This window comes from Geotrypetes seraphini, chromosome 5 (genome assembly GCF_902459505.1).
Source record: "Geotrypetes seraphini chromosome 5, aGeoSer1.1, whole genome shotgun sequence".
Taxonomy (NCBI): Eukaryota; Metazoa; Chordata; class Amphibia; order Gymnophiona; family Dermophiidae; genus Geotrypetes; species Geotrypetes seraphini.
In genome coordinates, this window is record NC_047088.1 from 149,804,676 (window position 1) to 149,826,410 (window position 21,735).

Sequence of the window (21,735 nt, forward strand, 5' to 3'; positions counted from 1 at the left end):
CCAGGGAAGCAAGAAATTTCAAACCATTCTTCAGATATGTTAAAGGGAAGCAGCCGGCTAGAGAGGAAGTGGGACCGCTGGACAACGGAGACAGGAAGGGAGTGGTGAAGGAGGAGAAGGTAGTGGCAGAAAGGCTTAACATGTTCTTCTCGTCTGTATTTACAAACGGTAATTAATTGGTATCAGAGGAAAGGTGTTAGACTGGTTCTGAGGCTTCCTTATATCCTGCACCTATCAAGTTCATTTTGATTGCAATCTCTCAGACACCTGGAGTAACCCATCTGGCGTCCCACAGGGGTCACCACTAATCCCAATACTTTTCAATGTTTACATGTCAACACTAGGTGCACAAATGTCCCAACTAGGAATAAAACTATTCAGTTATGCAGACGACTTTACGATCATCATCCCATTCGCCACCTCTCTCTCAGAAGTTACTCCCATGTCAACAGAAGCACTAAACTCGATAGAACAATGAATGACTGAATTTAGACTGAAGCTCAATTCAGAAAAAACAAAATTCTTCATAGCTTCGCCATACCCACTAGATACTACAACTCCACTATGCATCAACAATCTTAGTTACTCCATTGAACCCACTCTGAAGGTTCTGGGAGTAACGCTGGACCAGAGCCTAACCATGAAAGACCAGGTAGACTCTTTAGTCAAAAAATAGTTTTTTACTCTCTGGAAGCTTCGGTCCATTAGAGCATATTTTGACGCACCATCATTTACAATCCTAGTACAATCCCTCATACTGAGCCAACTGGATTACTGCAACATCGCCTATCTGGCAATTTCCCAGAAGAATATGAGGCGATTGCAACTGGTGCAGAATACAGCAGTCAGGCTGATCTTTGGGTTGAAGAAGTTCGATCACATAACTCCCTCCTACCGACTCCTGCGTTGGTTGCCAATGGAGGTGCATGTGAGGTTTAAGCTCGGCTGCTTTTGCTTCAAGGTTCTATTCGGTCTTGCCCCCAAATACATAACCGACCTATTCTCCTTTTTAACCAATAGACAGAAAAGAAGCTCAAACTTGAATTTTGTTTCCCCCCGGTTAGAGGATGAAAATTCAAAATTCATCACCAACATCTTCTCTCTTATCAAGCAGCATTATGGGGCAATGATCTGAAACAACTACTTACGCTTGACAATACATATAGGGAATTTAGGAGACAACTGAAAACACATCTGTTCCTAAAGTACATAGGAAACTGATTCGCACAATCTCTCTCTCAATACCAGATCTCTAGAACTGCTAAACAATAAATATTAACTATGTCAATTCTACTCAATTTGTAACATTTTTTATAATCACTGTAAACCGCATAGAACTTCACGGTCCTGCGGTACATAAACCCTTATTATTATTATAACATTTTTAAGACCTTAAGTTTATATTTACTGTATTTTTCGATCCATAAAATTCACTTTTTCCACCCCCCAAAAGGGAGTAGAAAACTGGGTGTGTCTTAAGGAGCGAATACAATTTTTCTCCCCCCCCCCCCAGTACCTTTTTAAAAGTTGTGGTGCTCTCCTGCCGGACAGCTATCTTTGGAAGCAGAGCAGAGCAATGCAGGAGCGCGACTTTTGCGCTTCCTGCCTGGTCCCACGCCACTCATTGATTGGCTGAAGTCAGATTCTGGTTGTGGGCTGGCTGCTTCGGGTGCAGTTGGCTTCAGGCTGCTTAGCACCAGATGCACCAGACGCACCCCACTGTAAAGGAGGAAATTTATTTTCCTTGGGTTTTCATCCTCTACAGGGAGGTGTGTCTTATGGACGGGTGTGTCTTATAGACCGAAAAATATGGTAGTAATAGGTTATACACAAAAACTACAAAAGGAACAATAGCTACTTCAAATGCCTTTTAACTTTGAGTGGTGCTCAGAATCCAAGATGGAATGTAAGGAACTCGATGTGGGGATAAACCCCTAAAGAGCTTCTTATGGTATCTATCATTGCACCATTATGTAGTAAAAGGTGATTCAAAGTGCTTATTGAGAGTGCTCATAACTTTCATTAACTCATATGTTGAAAAATATTGTCCAACTCTTAAATAACTTCAAAATTGTGACGTCAAAGATAGACTTAGCTTCAAAGTTCAAACAGCGTTAGTTCAGCTAGGTTCTAGTTCAGCTGGGTCCTGACGCGTTTCGCCGCCCTGGCTTCCTCAGAGAACCCACTAAGCTGCCTGTAAAGTTCAATTTGATACGTTTCCTGATCCGAAAAATAATTTTTCTGTTTCCTGTGACAGGGGGGGCGGACATTGGGGGGAGGGGGGATTGTGTCGAGGGCAGGAGGGCCTGGGATCCCTCCTGCCCATATTGTATTGGGGGGTGGGGGATACGGGGCATCCACCTGGGCAGGAGGGGTTGGGCTCCCTCCTGCCCGATCGTGTAGGGGGGTGGGGGGGCAAGAGGTAAGGAGGGCTTGGGCTCCCTCCTGGCCTGATCATAATCGGGGGGAGGGGCCCGCGGGGCAGGAGGGCTTGGGCTCCCTCCTGCCCCGAATGTAATCGATGGGGGGGGGGGGGGGGCGCGGATCACTGGGGCCAGGAGGGCTTAGGCTCTCTCCTGGCCCGATGTTAATCGGCGGGGCAGGAGGGCTTGGGCTCCCTCCTGCCCCGATGTTGTCGCAGGGTGCCGCAGATGCCTGGGGCAGGAGGGCTTGGGCTCCCTATTGCCCTGATGTTGTCGCGGGGTGCCGCGGGTGCCCGGGGCAGGAGGGCTTGGGTTCCCTCCTGCCCGACCGTAATCGGGGGGGGGGGGGGAGGAGGAGGAGGAGGAGTTAGGGATCGCAGAGCAGGAGGGCTTGGGTTCCCTCCCTCCCTGATGTCATGGGGGGGGGGGGGTTGGGGTGGATTCTGTAACCGGTGTTGTTTTTGACAGACACTGGTTACAGACTCCAGCTTTTAAGCGAAGGACTGGCTCCTCCTTCGCCTAAAAACCCTTGTGTTGGACATTTGGGGCTTAGGCGTTTTTTGGGTTCATTATGGGGTATAAGTGTAGACGTCATTTGGTTACAAGTGTAGACGTAGTGTGGTCTGGGCGTTTAAACAGCTGAATGTAGAGGCAGGCCATTATCAAAACAAGGATGTTTGTTTTGGTTATGGACACTTTCCCTGCTTCTGCTTTCAATGTTTAAGGCCTTAGGCCAAAAAGGGACTTAGACGGTTTTTTTGATTATGCCCCTCCACGCGTTTTACAAGTAAGAACAAAATTAAAAAACAACAATGATAAACATACCAATTTTACTAATACAAACACAAAATAAATGTACTAAGAACGAGCAGGAAAGGGGAAAGAACTACAATAAATACAGGAAAGAGAACGTATATATGCATTGTATATGGGAGAAGAACAAAAGGACTAAGGGGATCAATGAGAGAAGAACAGTAGGATCATTAGTGAAAAGCATCAGTGAATAGGAAGCTTTTTAAAGCTCCTTTAAATCTGTCTAAACTTTGCTCTGCCCGAAGATGAGTAGGTAATGCTTTCCAAAGTATAAGATTTTTGTCAAGGAAAGCCAGTTCTTTAGTTTTGAGGGTTTTGAATATTAAGAGGGCAATCTTATAAGTTATCCTGTGTTGGATTGGAATATTATTAATACATATTGGAGATGTAATTTGAATGTTATCTTTCTACAAAAAAAAAGAGAGAGTGAGAGCTAGAAGGCAGATGCTCAAGGCCCTGGAGCAGCCCAGCAGAGAACCAGCGGCAGGCACTTTCAGCACTGGCGCATGGGTAAGGGAAGGGCCAGTCAGAGGGTGGAGGAGGCGATCTCGGTCACCAAGGGAGGGAGAAGCCGGTGGCCTCGGGGGAACAGCAAAGCCGGTTCCTGGGGTGGGGTGTCAAAGTGGAGGACAGCAGTGGGAGAAGACAGAGGAAGCAATATGGGTTGGGTCGGGTGTCAGCTCAGGGATTGGGTCGGGTCGGAGAGAGAACGAATCATCCGAGTTGCCATTATGGCCTATGGGGAACTTTGCTTTGATATACGAGCTTGCTTCTGGAATGAATTATGCTTGCAAACCAAGGTACCACTGTATTTCACATCAAAATGGAGGGGAGGAAGGGAAAATGATAACCTGGTTAATTCATCTTTTATTTAGATACTAGTCTTTAAGCCCGTTACATTAACAGGTGCTAGAGTAGATGTCTGTCTGTTTGGGTATTTTTTTTCTTTGTCTCTCTCTCCTTGCTTGCTCCCTGTCTGTCATTTTTTCTGTCTGTGAATCTCCCTGTGCCTCCTTCCTATGTCCTTAGTGCCCCATCCTATGTCCGTAGTGCCCCTTTCTATGTCCTTAGTGCCCCCAGTGCCTCCTTCCTCCCCCCCCTCCGATGCCAGCCTGCCTTCCATTGATAACCCCCCACCCCCTCCGTTGCCTCCCATCCCCCTTCCATTGAAACCCCCCCATGCCAGCCTGCCTGCCTCCCATCCCCATGAGCAGCATATTTCCATGGAACCCCCCCCGAAGCCATCCTGCATGCCTGCCTTCCATTGAACCCCCACCCCCCTCCAATGCCAGCCTGCCTGCCTCCCATCCCCCTTCCACCGAACCCCCCCCCATGCAAGTCTGCCTGCCTGCCTCCCATCCCCCTGAGCAGCATGTTTCCATGGAACCCCCCCTCCCCGATGCCATCCTGGCTGTCTGCCTTCCATTGAACCCCCCACCCCCCTTCCGATGACGTCATCAGGGACGCAGCAGAGGAAATTAGGCCAGTAGAAGAGCCGAAGCAGCGTTTAGTGTGCCTGCGACGCTGCTGCTCCTGCCGGGTTTGTCAGCCTTGTAGCAGTGGGAGGGTCAAGGGGGGGTCCAGCTCCGGTGCGTTGTTAGCAGTGGCTTGAAAAAAAGGAGACTGTGACGTTAGGCGCGCATGCGCACTCATGCCGTCGCGACGGATCAGGGAACACGACTTTTGAGTGCGCATGCGCGGCCTAGCATTTTATTATATTAGATATTTAACTTTATAGCCTGTCTTCTCAACGTAGCCCAGAATGGGTTACATGAATACATCTATATTTATCTTGACAAACACATAAAAAATTATGTTAATACAATATTACAGCATAATAAATCTAAATTTAAATTAAAACATTTTCATCAGAATTTAAAATCCAATGTATAATTTCTAATTAAATTATATTTACACTACTTCTAAACAACGATCTCAGCCACTTATCTAGAAACTAAATAAATTTGTTTTAACAGCTCTTTGTAAAGACAACAAATTGTCTAGTGATTTGATGTAAGAAGGGAGTTCGATCACAAATTAGGAGTTGGAGTGTTCACAAGCACACTCTAAATGAAGTTTTTTCACAGAGGGGATATAGAAACATTTCTCTTATTGTGAATATAAAGGGCTCCTTTTACTAAGCTGTGTAGCGTTTTTAGCGTGCGCAGAATTGCTACGCGCGCTAAACCCCCGCTACGTGGCTAGAACGCCAGCTCAATGCTGGTGTTAGCGTCTAGCGCGCGCTAAAACCGCTATTGCAGCTTAGTAAAAGGAGCCCAAAGACTGCTTTGTATGATATATGAATAGTGTTACCATATGGCTCCAGAAAAAAGGGGACGGATTGAGACCTCCGGGTTTTACTTCCATTGAAAGCAATGGAAGTAAGGAGAACAGATTGAGACATCTTGGTTGCTTTCAATGGAAGTAAAACCCGGATGTCTCAAACCGTCCCCTTTTTTCTGGAGCCATATGGTAACCTTATATATGAAAGAGTTTAAAAGCTATCACCAAAACCTTAGAAATACTTCCTCTTTTTTTTTTTTTTTTAAATCAAAAGCCAATGAACATCAATCAAAGCCCAGATGCCTAGACCTAATATTCATAACACCTACATTTCTTGTAAATCAGCATCACTGTATATATAGAAACTGACCAGTTTATCTGAACTAAAGTTGTTTATTCATATGAAAAATAAATTAGTACTTTAAACAGATAGAGTTATCTGGTTGTTAGCTTAATGTAAGGCTTCAAACCTGTTAGCCCAGGGACCTCGTTCACAAGTCAGGTAGCGCTGGGCTGCTTTCCACTGCCTGAGAGTGGCTGTGTTCTGGCTGTTCAGCTGCTTTAGCATGCTGTTGTAACGAAGGTTCTCTTGGCGTGCCCTTCGATTAAATGGCTCCACAAAGAACTCCTACAATAAAAATACAAAAGCTATTACAAGAGTTCTTTTTATAGTTCTAGATTTTACAAATAAACCATATAAGCAGACTAAAAGAGGAAGTCAGGTATATCACTGGCCTGAGAGTAAGTAATTACAGAATGAAATACAAAGTAGAAATTTCCCTGACCAGCATTGTTAGTCCATAAATCATGAGAGAATCCAAATCATTATTCAAAGGAAAATTTAATTAATAAGACAAAACCTTAAAAAAAAAGGCAATGGTATACAATTTGGGGCTCATAATCAAAACTTTAAAACGTCTAAAAACCCGCCTAAGTCAGCACTTTGACATCCTAATAGACAGGATGTCCAAGTGCTGATAACCAAACTGACATCCTGGACATGTAGCAGGATTTCTTATGCTTCTAAATGCTGCTGTGCACCCAGAGCTGAAAGGGGCGTATCTGGAGGAGTGGTCAGGGTGGTATTTGGGTGGGATGTGGGCCGACAAACTCAGACATCCTGCAGGGATAATTGAATGTTTTACTAGAAGGTTGGACTGTAAAAGCTGTAATTATAGTCTGCCATGGCGTTGAAGAGCCAGAGGTAGGTGGAGGGAAACCCCTCTGTTTCCCCCTTCTTTTAGGCATAGAAATAGGTCCTACCAATGATTTAATTCTGGAAAATTCACCTGCAGCTTGGGGGACGCTCCTCTCAGCAAACTGCTCAGGATGCCATCTTGCCTCTGCTAGAAATTTTAAGTGGAAAAGATTTCTGGTGGAACATCTGTTGGAGGCACCCTGGAGTAGGATGGTCAACTGTGTTAGGTAGCTGGAGACGTTGCCTGTCAGGATCTTAAAGGCAGTAATGACTAATTTAAACTTGATCCTTGCAGTTTTAGGCAGCCAATGTAGTTTCATAAAGTAGAAGTATTCTGATTTCCATAGTTTGTATATGAGTCTTGCAGCTGCATGTTGAACTAGTTGTAGAAGCGATAGTGACATTTTAGAGCTAAGAACTAGTGTTTGATTACAGTAGTCTAGTCAAGATAGGATTAGGGATTGCACTAAAATTCAGAAAGCCTCTGTTTCAAAGTACTTTCTGATGCACCTTAGCTTTCTCATTCAGGATTGTAGTTCTAGTGGAAAGTCTCTGTTGTCTACTGCAATCCTTGGAGTGGAGTGTGGGTCAATTGAGGGTCCAAGCCAAAGGAATTTGATTTTGTTCTTATTTAATTTGAGACAGTAGGTTGAATACCAGTTTTCTATGATGTGGACATTTTTTTTTTTTTTTATAGTGGTGAGGGTGTTGGCTAATGTAGCCATTACAGATAGCACAATTGCTGTGTCATCTGCATAGGTGAAATGTTTTATTCATGTAAGATCTAGGTTGGATCCCAAGGATTGCATTAGAAGGTTGAACAATGATGGTGAAAGTGGGGATCCTTGGGGGACCTGCTGGGAGGGGGCCAGGTGTCAGAAAGTTCACCATCCTTATGAACAGCATAGTGCAGAGTGTTTAGAATCCTTGAAAATAGGAGAGAACTGGGCCACTAAATCCAAAATTACTAAAGATCTCAGACATTTGATTGAAGTCTGCTAGGTTAAATTGCTGCTTAGGTCAAATGGGATTATGATTGCGCTGTGACGCTTGCTTAGTAGTTCTTTGTCATGTATTGCTAGTGCTGTGATTTTTCCTGAATCACAATTGTGAAGGGTGGACATAGCCTTCCATCATTTTGATAAATAGGGGGATAGAAGCTACTGGTCAATAATTGATCACTTCAGAAGGGCTGAGTTTTGGGTTCTTTGGAATGGGCATCAAGAGAATTCCTCTTCCTGATTTAGGGAAAAGGCCAGTGTTTAGGTGGCAGTTGAGCAACTGTGTTATTTCTCCTATGGTTGTTAGGGTGGCTGCTTTGATCAGGTAAGGTAGGCAAGTGTTGATGCCGCAACATACTTTGGAGTATTTTAGGAGCCATTATGGGGCTGATTCTCAATCCCGCCTCAGGACTACCTCCTCCATAAAGTATATGAGCAGTGGAAGTGCACATGTACTTTATTTACATACAGGGATGTGTTCCCTGTGCAATTATTTTCCCTGCCTCTTTACAAATGGTTCAAGAAGTCCCCCAAGTGTGTTGTTTTTTAAAAATGGAGAAAGAAGGTGGTAAAGCATTTCATAGCTCTTACTCAACTCCCATGACCTGGTGGCTAATATAATTTGTGCTTTACTGCCCAAACTCTTGCATTTAAATGCAATTCTATATATGTGTACGTGTAGTTAAGTGCCACATATACATATAAGTGTGAGATAACTGAGACATGCACATGTGTACTACCCTCTATTCTATAAAATAGCACATTAGTATTAGTATGTAACTACTAGAGAGTGGACATGTGGGTGGTGCATGGAAGGGACATGGTCTTCAAGTTCCTACCAGGTCAATGACAGGTGTGAGTGAATGCACTAACATTGTATGCATATCTTTGGGCTTATGGCTATATTCTATAAAGCACCTGTGCATACAGATAGCATTTCAAAATTGGCGCTTGGTATGTCTCACCTTGACACCTAACACATGGTGCCCAGTTAAAGAATTGTCCCCATTCAGTCTTTAATGTCTGGGAAGAAATCTTCAAGGTTCAGCTTACCCAGATGTTTTCAACAGAAGTAATAAATACTAATAATTACTATCAGAAACCTGCTGAAAAGCAAGCAAAGGAATCTCTTCATTAGCCTTGCTATTGGAAATTCACCACAATCCCCACCTATCACTCTATCCCCTCAAGTCCTCCGCCCTGTCCCTCGCATGCTCCCTCTGTCTGGCCCCAGTACTCACTCACTCTTTCAGTCTCAATCCCTCCCCCCTGCCCCTCAACCTCTTTTTTTTGTGTATATCTCAATCTTTCTTATCTGTCCCACAAATATAGTGGTAAACAAGTGCTTTTTACACTATGGAAATTAAAGACCATCAAAAAATACTTTGACCCTTTATCATTTAGATTACTAGTGCAATCTTTGGTGCTATCTATATTAGATACTGTAACATCATCTATTTGGGCATACCTAAAAAACAGTGAGGAAATTAAGAATTGTTCAGAACACGGCTGTCCGTTTGATATTTGGATTGAAAAAAAGCGACCATGTTAGTCCCTACTACAGACTGCTGCACTAGTTACCAATGGAGGCACGAATAATGTTTTAAGTTTTCTTGCATTTGGTTTCAAGCTGGTTTGGGGACTAGCTCCCACCTTCTATCTCATTTCGTGTTGTATAGTTCTACAAGGATTACCAGAAACTGTAATCCATTTGCATACCCAAGCATTACTGGTTGTAAATACAAATCCTTTTTGGATAGGACTCTTATGTACCAAGCAAGTAAACAGCAATTTTGGTTAGGCAACTACATTAATAGAGCTAGACTGACCTAGGGCGCCTTTAGGAAAGAAATAAAAACTGCATTGTTTAATAGATTTATCTCCTAAACAGAAGTTTCACTAAATCTAATACTGCTATTGTGTCCACTCTTGTGTAAAATGTTGTATTTTAATAATTTGCATATTGTAATTCGCTGATTGTCCAGCTCTCTTCAATGTGAACCGCCTAGAAGTCATCTGATTATGGCGGTATAGAAGAATAAAGTTATTACCGTATTTTCGCGGATATAACGCGCACCCGTGTAAAACGCGCACACGGGTATAGCGCGCAGAAATCACGATGACATGTACAAAAACTTTTGTATACCGCGCTCACGGGTATACCGCGCATGATGCCCGACGCTCCTTTCGCCCGCCCTGACTTTCCGTGCGCTATCCCGACTCTCCGTTCACCCCCCCTGACTTCCGTGCACTGCCCTGACTTTCCATGCGCTGTCCCGACTCTCCGTTCACCCCCCCTGACTTTCCGTGCACTGTCCTCCCTTGAAGTCCTGTCCCCCCTTGAAGGTCTGTCCCCATCCTGAAAGCCTGATGCCCCCCCCCGACATCCGATACATCCCCCCCCCGGCAGGACCACTCGCACCCTCACCCCGAAGGACCGCCGACTCCCCAACAATATCGGGCCAGGAGGGAGCCCAAACCCTCCTGGCCACGGCGACCCCCTAACCCCACCCCGCACTACATTACGGGCAGGAGGGATCCCAGGCCCTCCTGCCCTCGACGCAAACCCCCTCCCCCCAACGACCGCCCCCCCCCCAAGAACCTCCGCCCGTCCCCCAGCCGACCCGCGACCCCCCTGGCCGAACCCCACGACACCCCCACCCACCTTCCCCGTACCTTTGTGTAGTTGGGCCAGAAGGGAGCCCAAACCCTCCTGGCCACGGCGACCCCCTAACCCCACCCCGCACTACATTACGGGCAGGAGGGATCCCCGGCCCTCCTGCCCTCGACGCAAACCCCCCTCCCACCCAACGACCGCCCCCCCAAGAACCTCCGACCGCCCCCCCAGCCGACCCGCGACCCCCCTAGCCGACCCCCACGACCCCCCCACCCCCCTTCCCCGTACCTTTGGTAGTTGGCCGGACAGACGGGAGCCAAACCCGCCTGTCCGGCAGGCAGCCAACGAAGGAATGAGGCCGGATTGGCCCATCCGTCCTAAAGCTCCGCCTACTGGTGGGGCCTAAGGCGCGTGGGCCAATCAGAATAGGCCCTGGAGCCTTAGGTCCCACCTGGGGGCGCGGCCTGAGACACATGGTCGGGTTGGGCCCATGTGCCTCAGGCCGCGCCCCCAGGTGGGACCTAAGGCTCCAGGGCCTATTCTGATTGGCCCACGCGCCTTAGGCCCCACCAGTAGGCGGAGCTTTAGGACGGATGGGCCAATCCGGCCTCATTCCTTCGTTGGCTGCCTGCCGGACAGGCGGGTTTGGCTCCCGTCTGTCCGGCCAACTACCAAAGGTACGGGGAAGGGGGGTGGGGGGGTCGTGGGGGTCGGCCAGGGGGGTCGCGGGTCGGCTGGGGGGGCGGTCGGAGGTTCTTGGGGGGGGCGGTCGTTGGATGGGAGGGGGGTTTGCGTCGAGGGCAGGAGGGCCTGGGATCCCTCCTGCCCGTAATGTAGTGCGGGGTGGGGTTAGGGGGTCGCCGTGGCCAGGAGGGTTTGGGCTCCCTTCTGGCCCAACTACACAAAGGTACGGGGAAGGCGGGTGGGGGTGTCGTGGGGTTCGGCCAGGGGGGTCGCGGGTCGGCTGGGGGACGGGCGGAGGTTCTTGGGGGGGGAGCGGTCGTTGGGGGGAGGGGGTTTGCGTCGAGGGCAGGAGGGCCTGGGATCCCTCCTGCCCGTAATGTAGTGCGGGGTGGGGTTAGGGGGTCGCCGTGGCCAGGAGGGTTTGGGCTCCCTTCTGGCCCGATATTGTCGGGAAGTCGGCGGTCCTTCGGGGTGGGGGTGCGAGTGGTCCTGCCAGGGGGGGGATGTATCGGACGTCGGGGAGTCGGCCGGGCAAGAGGGCTTGGGCTCCCTCTTGCTCCGATCGTGGATGCGGGTGCGGGTGGGAGCGCGTGCGAGCGGTCGTTCGGGGTGGGGGTGCGAGCGGTCCTGCTGGGGGGGTGAATCGGGCGTCGGGCGGGGTGGAACTATGTTTAAAAACTTTTGTATACCGCGCTCAGGCATATAACGCGCGAGGGGTATGCGCGGTAGGTAAAAACGCGTATAACGCGCGCGTTATATCCGCGAAAATACGGTATTATTATTTCTTATGTCTAGTAGCCACACACACATATATATGATCTCACTTTGCAATCCTTCATCATTCACCCCATCCCCCATTCAAGACAAGTGCTCTAAATATTTACAAAGATGTATTTTCTTAAGTGAATGAAGGTGGGGAAGTGGGGCATCTGTATGTGTGCATCTCCAACATTGCATAGGTATTAACTAGGGTATATATCAGTAGCCAGCTGGGCTGTGTGTGCAAGAGTAGGGTGTGGAGGCTGTGTGTATCGAGTGTGTTTGAGTAGGCTTATGAATAGAAGGGAATGCAACTACAGAGGGAGGGCATAGAAGGGGGTATAGCCCCTTGTCCCTTTCCATTTCTGTTCCCTTCCATCTTTCACCCAAACAATTCTCCTCCTTGCCATTCCTACCTCACAACCACTTGTAGTGGTAATGCTGCAGAGCCATCCACTTGTGAGGACTGCAGGGTAATAGGCATGAAAGCAAGCTATAGATGCCTTGTGAGCTAGTAGACAGCAACAGCATTAACTACAAAGAGCAGGAGTAAATGAGAGAAACTATGTCCATGGCTGTTTGAACTGGAGAAGGCTAGAGGTGTACAAGAAAAATGGGAGCAATTAAGAGGATTTGCATAAAAGATGCATGAATTGAAGGAGGCTGGCACTACAAGCTCCTGGAAATCAAGGGTGTGGTGTCATTGTAAGCCAATTGCCCCACATCATCCTATTATCAACTCTGTCAATTCATTCTGGGCCTAGTCAAATAATACTTGCAACAGTAGTAGCAGCAGCATAACAAAAGCTCTGCATTTGACAGTGCAGAGTGGAAAGGCACAATGAAAGGCTTGTGAAACTAAGCACAGTGGGTACTCAATTGTGCCCTGCCTGCGCAGATACCCAGACTCCTTCGGCTATTAAATATATAAAAAGATTATTATTGCTGTTTTCATTTCTTTTGGGAAATGATCATGCAGAACAAGTACCAGAAAAGTACTGCTACAGCTTCATGATACTGAAATATCACTGTAAAGCACACTAAAATCTTGTTGGTTTGAAAAGTGCTGTTTAAATATGAATCACATGGGAGATAGCATAAGAGTCAGCCTTTATGAATATGCACAATCAACATCTGATAGTTTTTCATTATTGCTTCTGAAATTGCCTCTAAATAAGAAGTGGTGCATCAGTATCTTTAGATTTTACCTGGAATCTTAACTTGCTTTCTCCCTTCTCTCTCTCTCGCTTATGTATATTCACCATTAATGCCTCATAACAGTTCTTCCAATAAAGTGCCATGTGTTCATGGTTACTGCTGAATGTATTGACTTCATATTGCTTCATATACTGAACAATCTGTATAAAATCAGACACAAAAATTTAACTTCAAGGAAATGATTCATTGTGAAGAGGGTAGGTAAGCAACAGAACAGACTATAAGAACATAAGAATAGCCATAATGGTCCATCTAGCCCAATATCCTGTTTTCACAGTGGCCCTTCAGGTCACAAGTACCTGCAGACAATCCTGGCTACACAGATTGGTACACTGTTCACTCTTGCAGCCATTTCTGAGTCTTTGGTCATTATAAACAAATAATAAAAATGAATAAATATCAACATAAAGAGAATAATCAAAGATAACACAGCTTACATATCTGTCAATATAAATTCGCCATTCATCGGTACCGCAATACTCCTGGAAATCTTCAAAGAAAGATGGGCTGCCATTGGTGGAAGGCAGAGAGGGCAAGTGCAGGTTCATAAACAGAAGGTGGTAAACCTTTGATAACAAAGTTCGTACAATAGGAATTAGAAATGAGTAGGTTTCTGTTTGTTCCTTGATGGATGTGCTAAGGATCCCTTCCAATTTTCCCAAAAGGTAACATGCCTCTTCCTGGTTCTCTATCACCTTGGTCTGAAGAAGTGTGTTCAACTTAGCTGCAGCCATTGCACAAACCTAGGCAGAAAATATTAAAATTTCAACAGATCTCATCTAAAAATGAATTAAAATCAACGTGGAATACTAACATCTGCTGATTGTATTTTGATGTGAAGTGTAGCTCATACTGTTGTATATAAAGAATTAAAACTGCTCAATATATTTTGTAATAACTGTTTAAATGGCTGTTCCAAATGATCCCAAGATTGAGAGAAATCTTTGGTCATGCCAGGCATGAAAATGCATTTAAACCTTAACTGGGATGGATTAATAATACAGTGGACCTTAGTCAAACATATTTGAAGACCCCTAAGATGGGCCTCTATTTACTTCATTTTCCCCTGCAGATCCACATTAATACTATCCCTTCCTCCTCTGTCTAATCCACTAAGAACCTCGATTCAGTATGGATTTGGATTTTAGGTTTGATAACTCACCTTCCCAAATCAAGTAAGTATTTTCCTTTGCTGGTTTGGTCCTGAAACAATGGAGGGTTGATGTGATTTACCCAAAGTCATCAATTGGGGGGAGCAAACATGAACCCTGACTTAAACATGTTTCTCTGTGTGCTGTTCTAATCCAAAAGCTACTCTTCCATATTTTCATTTATGATGTTCTCTTAGGTTTCTGCAGCTGGCATCATGATTGTTGCTGTTTTTTGGGTCTCGCCATGTCTTCTACAGCATGATTGCTGATACGTTGGTTCTGTATTACCCAGACCCAGAAAACAGCAACAATCTTCATTTATAATCTTTCCTCTTCCTTCCCAGACTGCATACTCCAAGTTCATCTTTCCTGAAGTGGCTTAGGTGAACCTTTAAGGACCAGGTCTTAGCGTGGAGGCAGGAGCAGGTTGCACATGAGCAATGGGACTCTACAAGTACATATTTGGTGTGGAGGAACAGCCTATTGGTTAAAGAAGCAGGTTGTAAACCAGGGAAGCCAAAGTTCAATCCTGGTTCTCCCAAGATATTTCTTGTAACCTTGAGCAGGACACTTTACCCTTGTTTTAGGTACAAACACAGGACTAAATTCATTAACATGATTTAGCCTAAGTCCCATTATTATCAATGAGCACTATTTACTAATAACTCACATTAATGCATGTCAGTGTACAATAATGTACAATAGTAAATCTAGGTCTCAGACTGATCCTACTAACCTTACCTCACTCATTGAACTCAAACTTAAAAAAGAAAATAATGAAATCCAGTGCTCACAGGTCCCAAGAAAGGGTCACTATACATGTGTATTGTATAACTGCTGCCATACTGAGGCCAGTCTTTGCAGCTTTTCTGCACTGTTCTAGAGAGTTGAGTTGGGGGGGGGAGAGAGATGCTGAGCAAGGATGGAAGGAAGAATATCTGGATTCAGGGGAGGGGTAGAGCTTGCTAATTATTAATAATGCAGGTGGCTTGCAGATTACTGACAACTATACAGTATTACTGATGTAAAAGTATTGCCAACCACTGGACTCACCTGTTTAAAATGGCTGTTTGACAGCCCTGCTTAGACTCCATCTGTCTCATATGTGTCAGAAATTACCTATCGTCAGGCAAGGGACTAGCCAAATCTATAGAACCCCTCCTTACTTTGGGCCATAATTTACCTATTTATTAATCCTGCAGCAGCTCACAAAGGATATTACCACTAGACAACAGAACACATCCCACAGTAAGCCTTCTAAGCTGCAGAAAATATGTGCTAGCGCTTACCGCAGCTTTAGTAAAAGGATCACCTTATTCTTTTGCTTCTTGGCTTTGTGAATATCTTAACTTTAACCTCCCTTTTACTAAACCACGATAGCGGTTATTAGCACACGGAGCCATGCTTCATGCTCTTCGATGCTCCCAACGCTCACAGGATCTCTATGAGCGTTGGGACCAGCGTGGAGCATTCAGCGCGGCTCCCTGCGCTAATAACCGCTATCGTGGTTTAGTAAAAGGGAGGGGGAGGGATGTTTTCAATAGGAAATATGAACTCTGTACTTTTAGAAAGTTGGTTAAATGTTATCATTCAAAATCTAGAGCATGATTAGTATTGTAATAAAATTTAATATTGTACATATTATACCAACCAGTATCCAAGTACTTTGTTTTTTAATGTTCTAGTCGAGATGACTGTCTTAGGAAAAGGAAGTTTTGTTTGCTTTTCTCTATGCTGTTATGAAGGCACAGAGTTTAAGAATCTTGCTGCTGATTAATAGCTAAGCAATTAATATGAACTATGGATGCCTTTATTCTTATCTGGTGGAACCAATTCAATGTAAAATGCAGGTTATGTTAAAAATTAACACAACTCATCTATGGAGGCTTTGACAAAAATTTTTTCCTGATTTGTAGTTCATGAAAAATCATTAATGATTAATACAGACAAATTTTTTACAGCTAAATGCTATACTGCTTAATATGATTGTTAAGAGATCTGTGCATTCAAACCACATGCTAAAATGTATTTTTGATTTTATCAGATAGAGGGTTGCCAGAGGGTTGAGAGTAGGCATTTATGTGCTAATCAGTTAGTGCAGCTACATTACCATGTGCAAATTAGCTTGTGTTGGTAAGTACTCACATGCTAATATTTTTTTATGTGGCGATAGTAAGTTTGAACACATAAATCCTTTGCTACGGCAATTACATTGGCTACCTGTTAAATCTCACATAGTATTCAAGCCTTGGGTTTTGATTTTTCAAGCCATCCATCATGGCATCTATCATATATTATGACAATGTATCATCCACGTCAATCTTTGAGATCAAAAGTAGTGATGCATTTAGCTGTGGATGGTTTTCAGCAAGTGAAGTATGCTAGTACCAGAGCTACAGCTATTTCAATAGTGAGAGTTAAACTGTGAAACAATCTGGCTGGACAAATAAGATTAATGAATATACAATGTTTTAAGAAATTGTTGAACACGTCTATGTTTGTAGAGGCTTTATAATGAGTGAGTATGAAGCAGTATTAGAAGAAATGAAGTAGACAATGAATATTGAATGAAGTTGTTATTTCAGTAAGTTCCATTGAATTTAAGGTTTGTATTATAATTTTGTATATTTTTTGTAATCTGCATAGATTTAGGCAGAACATAAGCTTTTTAAATAAAAAGAAACAAATATTAGGACATGGCTGTAACAGCTGGATCTGGAAAGGCCCCTCGGTCTTCCCCCCCTCCTATTCCGCATATCCCCAACCCAGACCCCTACCATATATATATCCCTTAAATAAATCACATGACAACAGTTTGAAAAAAACGAGTCGCAGCTCTGTTTATTATAATAACAAATAATCAATTATACAACCATCAAGCTACCACACAGTAACCAAACAGCTTTTTGGCCCCATGACCCCACCCCTGTCAGCAAGGGTCAGGGAAGTGGCAGGTGCCACCCTGCCCCTTCAGCTGGGTCACCAGCCCACCTGGGACCCGCTTCCGAACCAGCTGCCCTTCTGCTGCTCATCTCCAGATGAGCCCCGGCTTTTTGTAGCTCTAACCCCGCCTGCGACTCTTGAGCTCCCAACCCGGGAACCAACCAAAGCACAACAAAGGGAGGGAAGGTGGGAAAAACCGCCACCGTGAACCCGACAAACCCCAACCTCCGCGGCTGTTCGCTATATGAAAATTAACTAACCCCGCCTCGCATCCTATTCCCCAATTCCCGACTCCCAAACCTGGAAGGACGGCACCTACCCCAATCATCACAACTAACACTCGCCTGTCCCTCCTTTTTGCCCTCCCAGAGCCAATCCTGAAGGGTCGCCACGAGAGCCTTCCAGCCCCATGTTACACGTGCCCATCCAGACTTGCTCTCGGGTTAACTTTTAATGAGAAAAACAGAAAATCTGTCATTTTACTGCTGCAGTAAAAATAGACAGCATGTAGGAAAATCCCATTTATGGGTGCACTAAGGCCACTTTATACAGCAGCTTAGTAAAAAGACCTACGGTATATGATTTGCCCTACTTACAAAAGATTTAGGGCTTTTTTTAAAAACATATCTTTATACACAGGCTTACCAATAAGAGAGAGAGAAAGGTCTGTCACGCATGGCTATAGCATTATGATTGAATTATAGTGTTTTCTGGCTAAGACTGTGTTAGTTCATTTGTGGTTTGAATGTGAGAGCATGTTTAGGAATGAAAGCTTAGATTTTAACTGATTAAAAATGGAGTTCCTTTCCTTTCTTTAACTGTAAATATTTTATAATTTGTAATCCGTTCCAACACATCTATTGAGAACAGTACAGTACTCCCCCGATATTCGCGGGGGTTCCGTTCCAGGAACCCCCGCGAATCTTGAAAAACCGCGAATACGGTTTTTCATGGGGGAGACTGGAGAGGGCAGCAGGAGAGAGCAGCCGGAGCGCCAGCAAGTGCAGGAAATCACTCGCTGTATGCTCCGACTGCCTCTTCCTGCACTAAGTCGGGCCTTACCAATCAATTTAATAATCATCTTTATGGAATTTGAAGTTTGGAGGTTGAAAAGATGCCAACAAGGCTACAGAAACCAGGGTGGTTGAAGAGGAAAGAGGTGGGTCAATAACAGCAGAGGGGGAAGAGGGTAATGATTGTCTAATATTAGCAATATTTTTTGAAAGCCTGAGGCAAAATCTTCAGCAGTGAGGGGAGAGAGGATGTTAGGGGAAGACGCATCTATGAGTGAATACAGAAGACATTAGAGGTATTATGAGTTCTAGTCGTACTTAAGTACTTTGAAGATGCATGAGCGTTTTGCTTCTCGCAGCTTGTAAGAGCAGAGCGTCAGGTTATGAACTTAAAGTGGTGCATTGTAAAGAAAGAAGGATTTCTGCACCAAAGATGCACTTTGTAGTTGGCGCCTCAAAAGGGAAAGACCTGAGTGATACCAGGGTTGTGAAGAGCGCCTCTTAGAAGAAAGAGAGTGCAAAGGTGCAGAGTGGTCAAGGGCAGATGTTGATTTGCTTAGATAAGGGATTAGTGAACAACTCATTGAAGCAGGCAACACATTTGTCAAAAAAAACTTCAGGTGTAAAGGACTGCAGATTTTTGTTTCTTGGGGTAGGAAGAAGTGGGAGTGAGAATGTTGACTATAGTGCTATTTGAAAATTGCAAGAGAGCATGGTCGGATCAAGGTACCGGGTGAAGAGCTGGTACAGAAAGATGGAAAACTAAAGAGGAGTGAGTCATGACAATATTGAGCAAGTGACCAGCAGAATGGGTTGGTGCATGTACTAATTGCTGAACAGAAGAGTCTTGAAGAAAAGTTGAGAAATCTTGAGCAAAGACATCTGAGGAATCATCAAGGTGAATGTTCAGATCACCTAAAATTAGGAATGGAGAGGACAGAGTGGCATAAAGACTAATGAGATTATATGAGCTCAGGAGAGAGGAACGGGTAATAGAGGGAGGTTTATAAATTAGAAGGAGCATCAATGGGTAGGAGGAGGAGATTTGCAGAACTAAGTGTTCAAGAATAGTTAGTGGATAAGTTGCAGGTTTTTGAATGAGCAACTACCGAAGGAGAAAGAAAAAATGCCAAGGCTACCATCTTTCCTACATTTGTGGTATTGATAGAAAAATGTATGTCCTGGGGGGCAAGACTGATGCAGAATTGCTTCATCTCCAGGGGATAGCCAGGTTTCTACAAGGGTAAGAATGTCAGGGTGTTCTTGGTCCAAGAATGTATTAATAAGATGTACCTTTGAGCAGAAAGGACAGACATTAAGGCTAGCAATTTGTAGGACCACAGATCAAGAGGAAGGGAGAAATGTAAAAGTAGGAGCCAGGGGAATGAAAACCAGAGTCCTTACCTGAGCAAAGATGGGTTGGTGAAGGAGAGAAGAGGAGTGTATCCTGCGTCCTCATATCACAGGAATAAATGATGTTGAGAATTCCAGAATAGTGCTGGACAGGATAACCAGAAAAAAAAACCCAACAGAAAAGTGCAAAGGAAACTGGGAGGCACCCACAGAAAGTGTATGAAGGAGTATACAAAGAAGCATGACATGCTCCTTTGTTCATGCTCCTTCATCTCATGCCACTGAGAAGTAGAACTTGTTAAGTGGGCTCTGGAAAGTGAGGTCACCTTATGGGTGAAGCGTTGAGGAGTGTGGGCAGGAACATCAGAGGGCTGCCACATTTGCACCAGCCTATTGGTAGAGTTGGAGGCTGGAAAACGCAAGGCACCACAAGTTAGATAAAATAAAACAAGCACACACGAATAATCCACAGGAGTGCTAAGATCCTAACTTAACAATATGCCCTTGCAAAGAACAAGATGGAGGCCTAAAGCTGAGCTCTAGTGGCGGTGACTCTGCTTACCTTCATGATGCCTTTGAAGCATCGTGGGAAAATCAGAGAAAGGTAGGGGAGGGTGATTGGGGTGGGCAGACTAGATGGGCCGTGGCCCTTATCTGCCGTCTATTTCTATGTTTCTATGACGGCAGCGCCTAAGATTACTTCTTTAACATCAAACTTTTCCCAAACTACCATAGAACAGTTTGCCATTGGATCATCATCCAGAGGTCTGCTGAAGGTCGGTAAGGCTGAGGTGTTATCGCTCCTGCTTCTGGAGAGCAGCATTTCGCTGTACCCAAAAGCTAGCGTATGCTGGCAAATCCAGTCAGTCAATGCAAGGGAGCAAAAGTGCTGGGAACAGCACATTTGAATTATATCAGATTAACTCCTGGGTTGCGTGTGTCTGGTGCCACTGCTATGGGGGCCGTGGCAGAAGTGAAGAGCAGTCAAGTAGCAGTGGAGAAAGATCCTAAGTGATAGTAGTGCAGAGAGGCACTACAAGTGGCTGCAAGTTCAGGTTCATCTTTGGTGAAGCAGGAGAATCAGCAGTACCTTCAGCTATCTTCTCAACAGTGAAATCAAAAGTATTTCATTTAGAGAAGATATGAAAGACCATAGTAGCACTGGAATAGCCTATTACATCTCAATTGGGCTTGAAAGTGGCAGAATTTATAATGTGGAGCAGCAAATGGACTCAAATGATTTGCAAGTTGTTACAAAATTCGGTACAGACTTTGGAAATTGAGAATAAGTCTACAGGTACTCTGACATCAGCTGTGGTTTAAGGAACTTCTGCTTTAGATTTAAAGTGTAAAAATTTGAAAAACGTGGTATGAAGATGAAATTTGTGTCTGATTAATTTTCCTAGAATTTCAGCACAGGAAATGTGTAAGAAATATATGCTGGAAGTATTGAAGGTGCCTACTCAATCTATTCTGCCTCTTTCTAGAGTTTTCTACTTGCCAGTTTACAAGAAAAACCCTGAATTAGAAGAAGGGCTAGTTTCCCTTTTTTCTATTTCATAGGATAGCTTGGATCTTTTTGGGAATCCTTTAAGGAAAGCACTGCTATTCCCTCTACATTACTTGTGACTTACTTTGGACTATGATAGGGATTGGATATTAAGATTATAAATATCATAATTCCATGTTTTGTTCTCTGAAAATACAGTTGTTACCAGATGTAGCATAGGCCAAACAAATATCATAAACAAATATCATAAAATTTCTTCTGAGACCTAGGTTTTTGGCCTTAGGAGGTCTTTTCTTTCTTAAATTTCCATATAAATGTGTGGTTACATATTGGTCACAAACATATCTTTTCAATCCCTCTCTATTAACTTTGTTTGTTAGTGATATGAGTGGAATCTGAGCAGAATCTTGCCTCTCCTGTTCTGGATCTCAAATTATAGGAATGTACTCAAATAAGCAGATAAGCCAGCATTAGGATTATTTCCTTTGTATTTAAAATAGCAGGGGTTTTTTCTCCCTTTGATCTCTTGTCTCTCTTTCAATGGAGGTCTTGTATGGAATTTCAAAATTAGTATTTTAATTATTGAAATGTAGGTTTTTTCTTCTTTGTGGTATAGCCATTGGAATTCTGTCTTTCTATATGAATATTAGCTTGTTGTATGAATAAAATTTCAATAAAATGAAACAAAGCAAAACAAAACATAACTGAGCAGTTAGGATGACAATAGAGTAGATTGGATTAAAAATGTTTGAGCAGACTGGATGAACCA

General features: G+C 44.3%; 1 protein-coding gene across 3 annotated transcripts in view; it reads right to left on the reverse strand.

Moving 5' to 3' along the window:
• The window catches only part of NBEAL1 (neurobeachin like 1), a 400,332-nt gene that overhangs the window by 133,159 nt on the left and 245,438 nt on the right, over positions 1–21,735 (reverse strand). For all 3 annotated transcript variants that reach the window (XM_033945971.1, XM_033945972.1, XM_033945970.1), the window contains 3 exons: positions 13,434–13,739; positions 12,987–13,136; positions 5,990–6,147 (listed from right to left, as the gene is read on the reverse strand). In XM_033945971.1, coding sequence (XP_033801862.1) covers positions 5,990–6,147; positions 12,987–13,136; positions 13,434–13,739 — 614 coding nt within the window. The remainder of the gene's footprint in view (positions 1–5,989; positions 6,148–12,986; positions 13,137–13,433; positions 13,740–21,735) is intronic.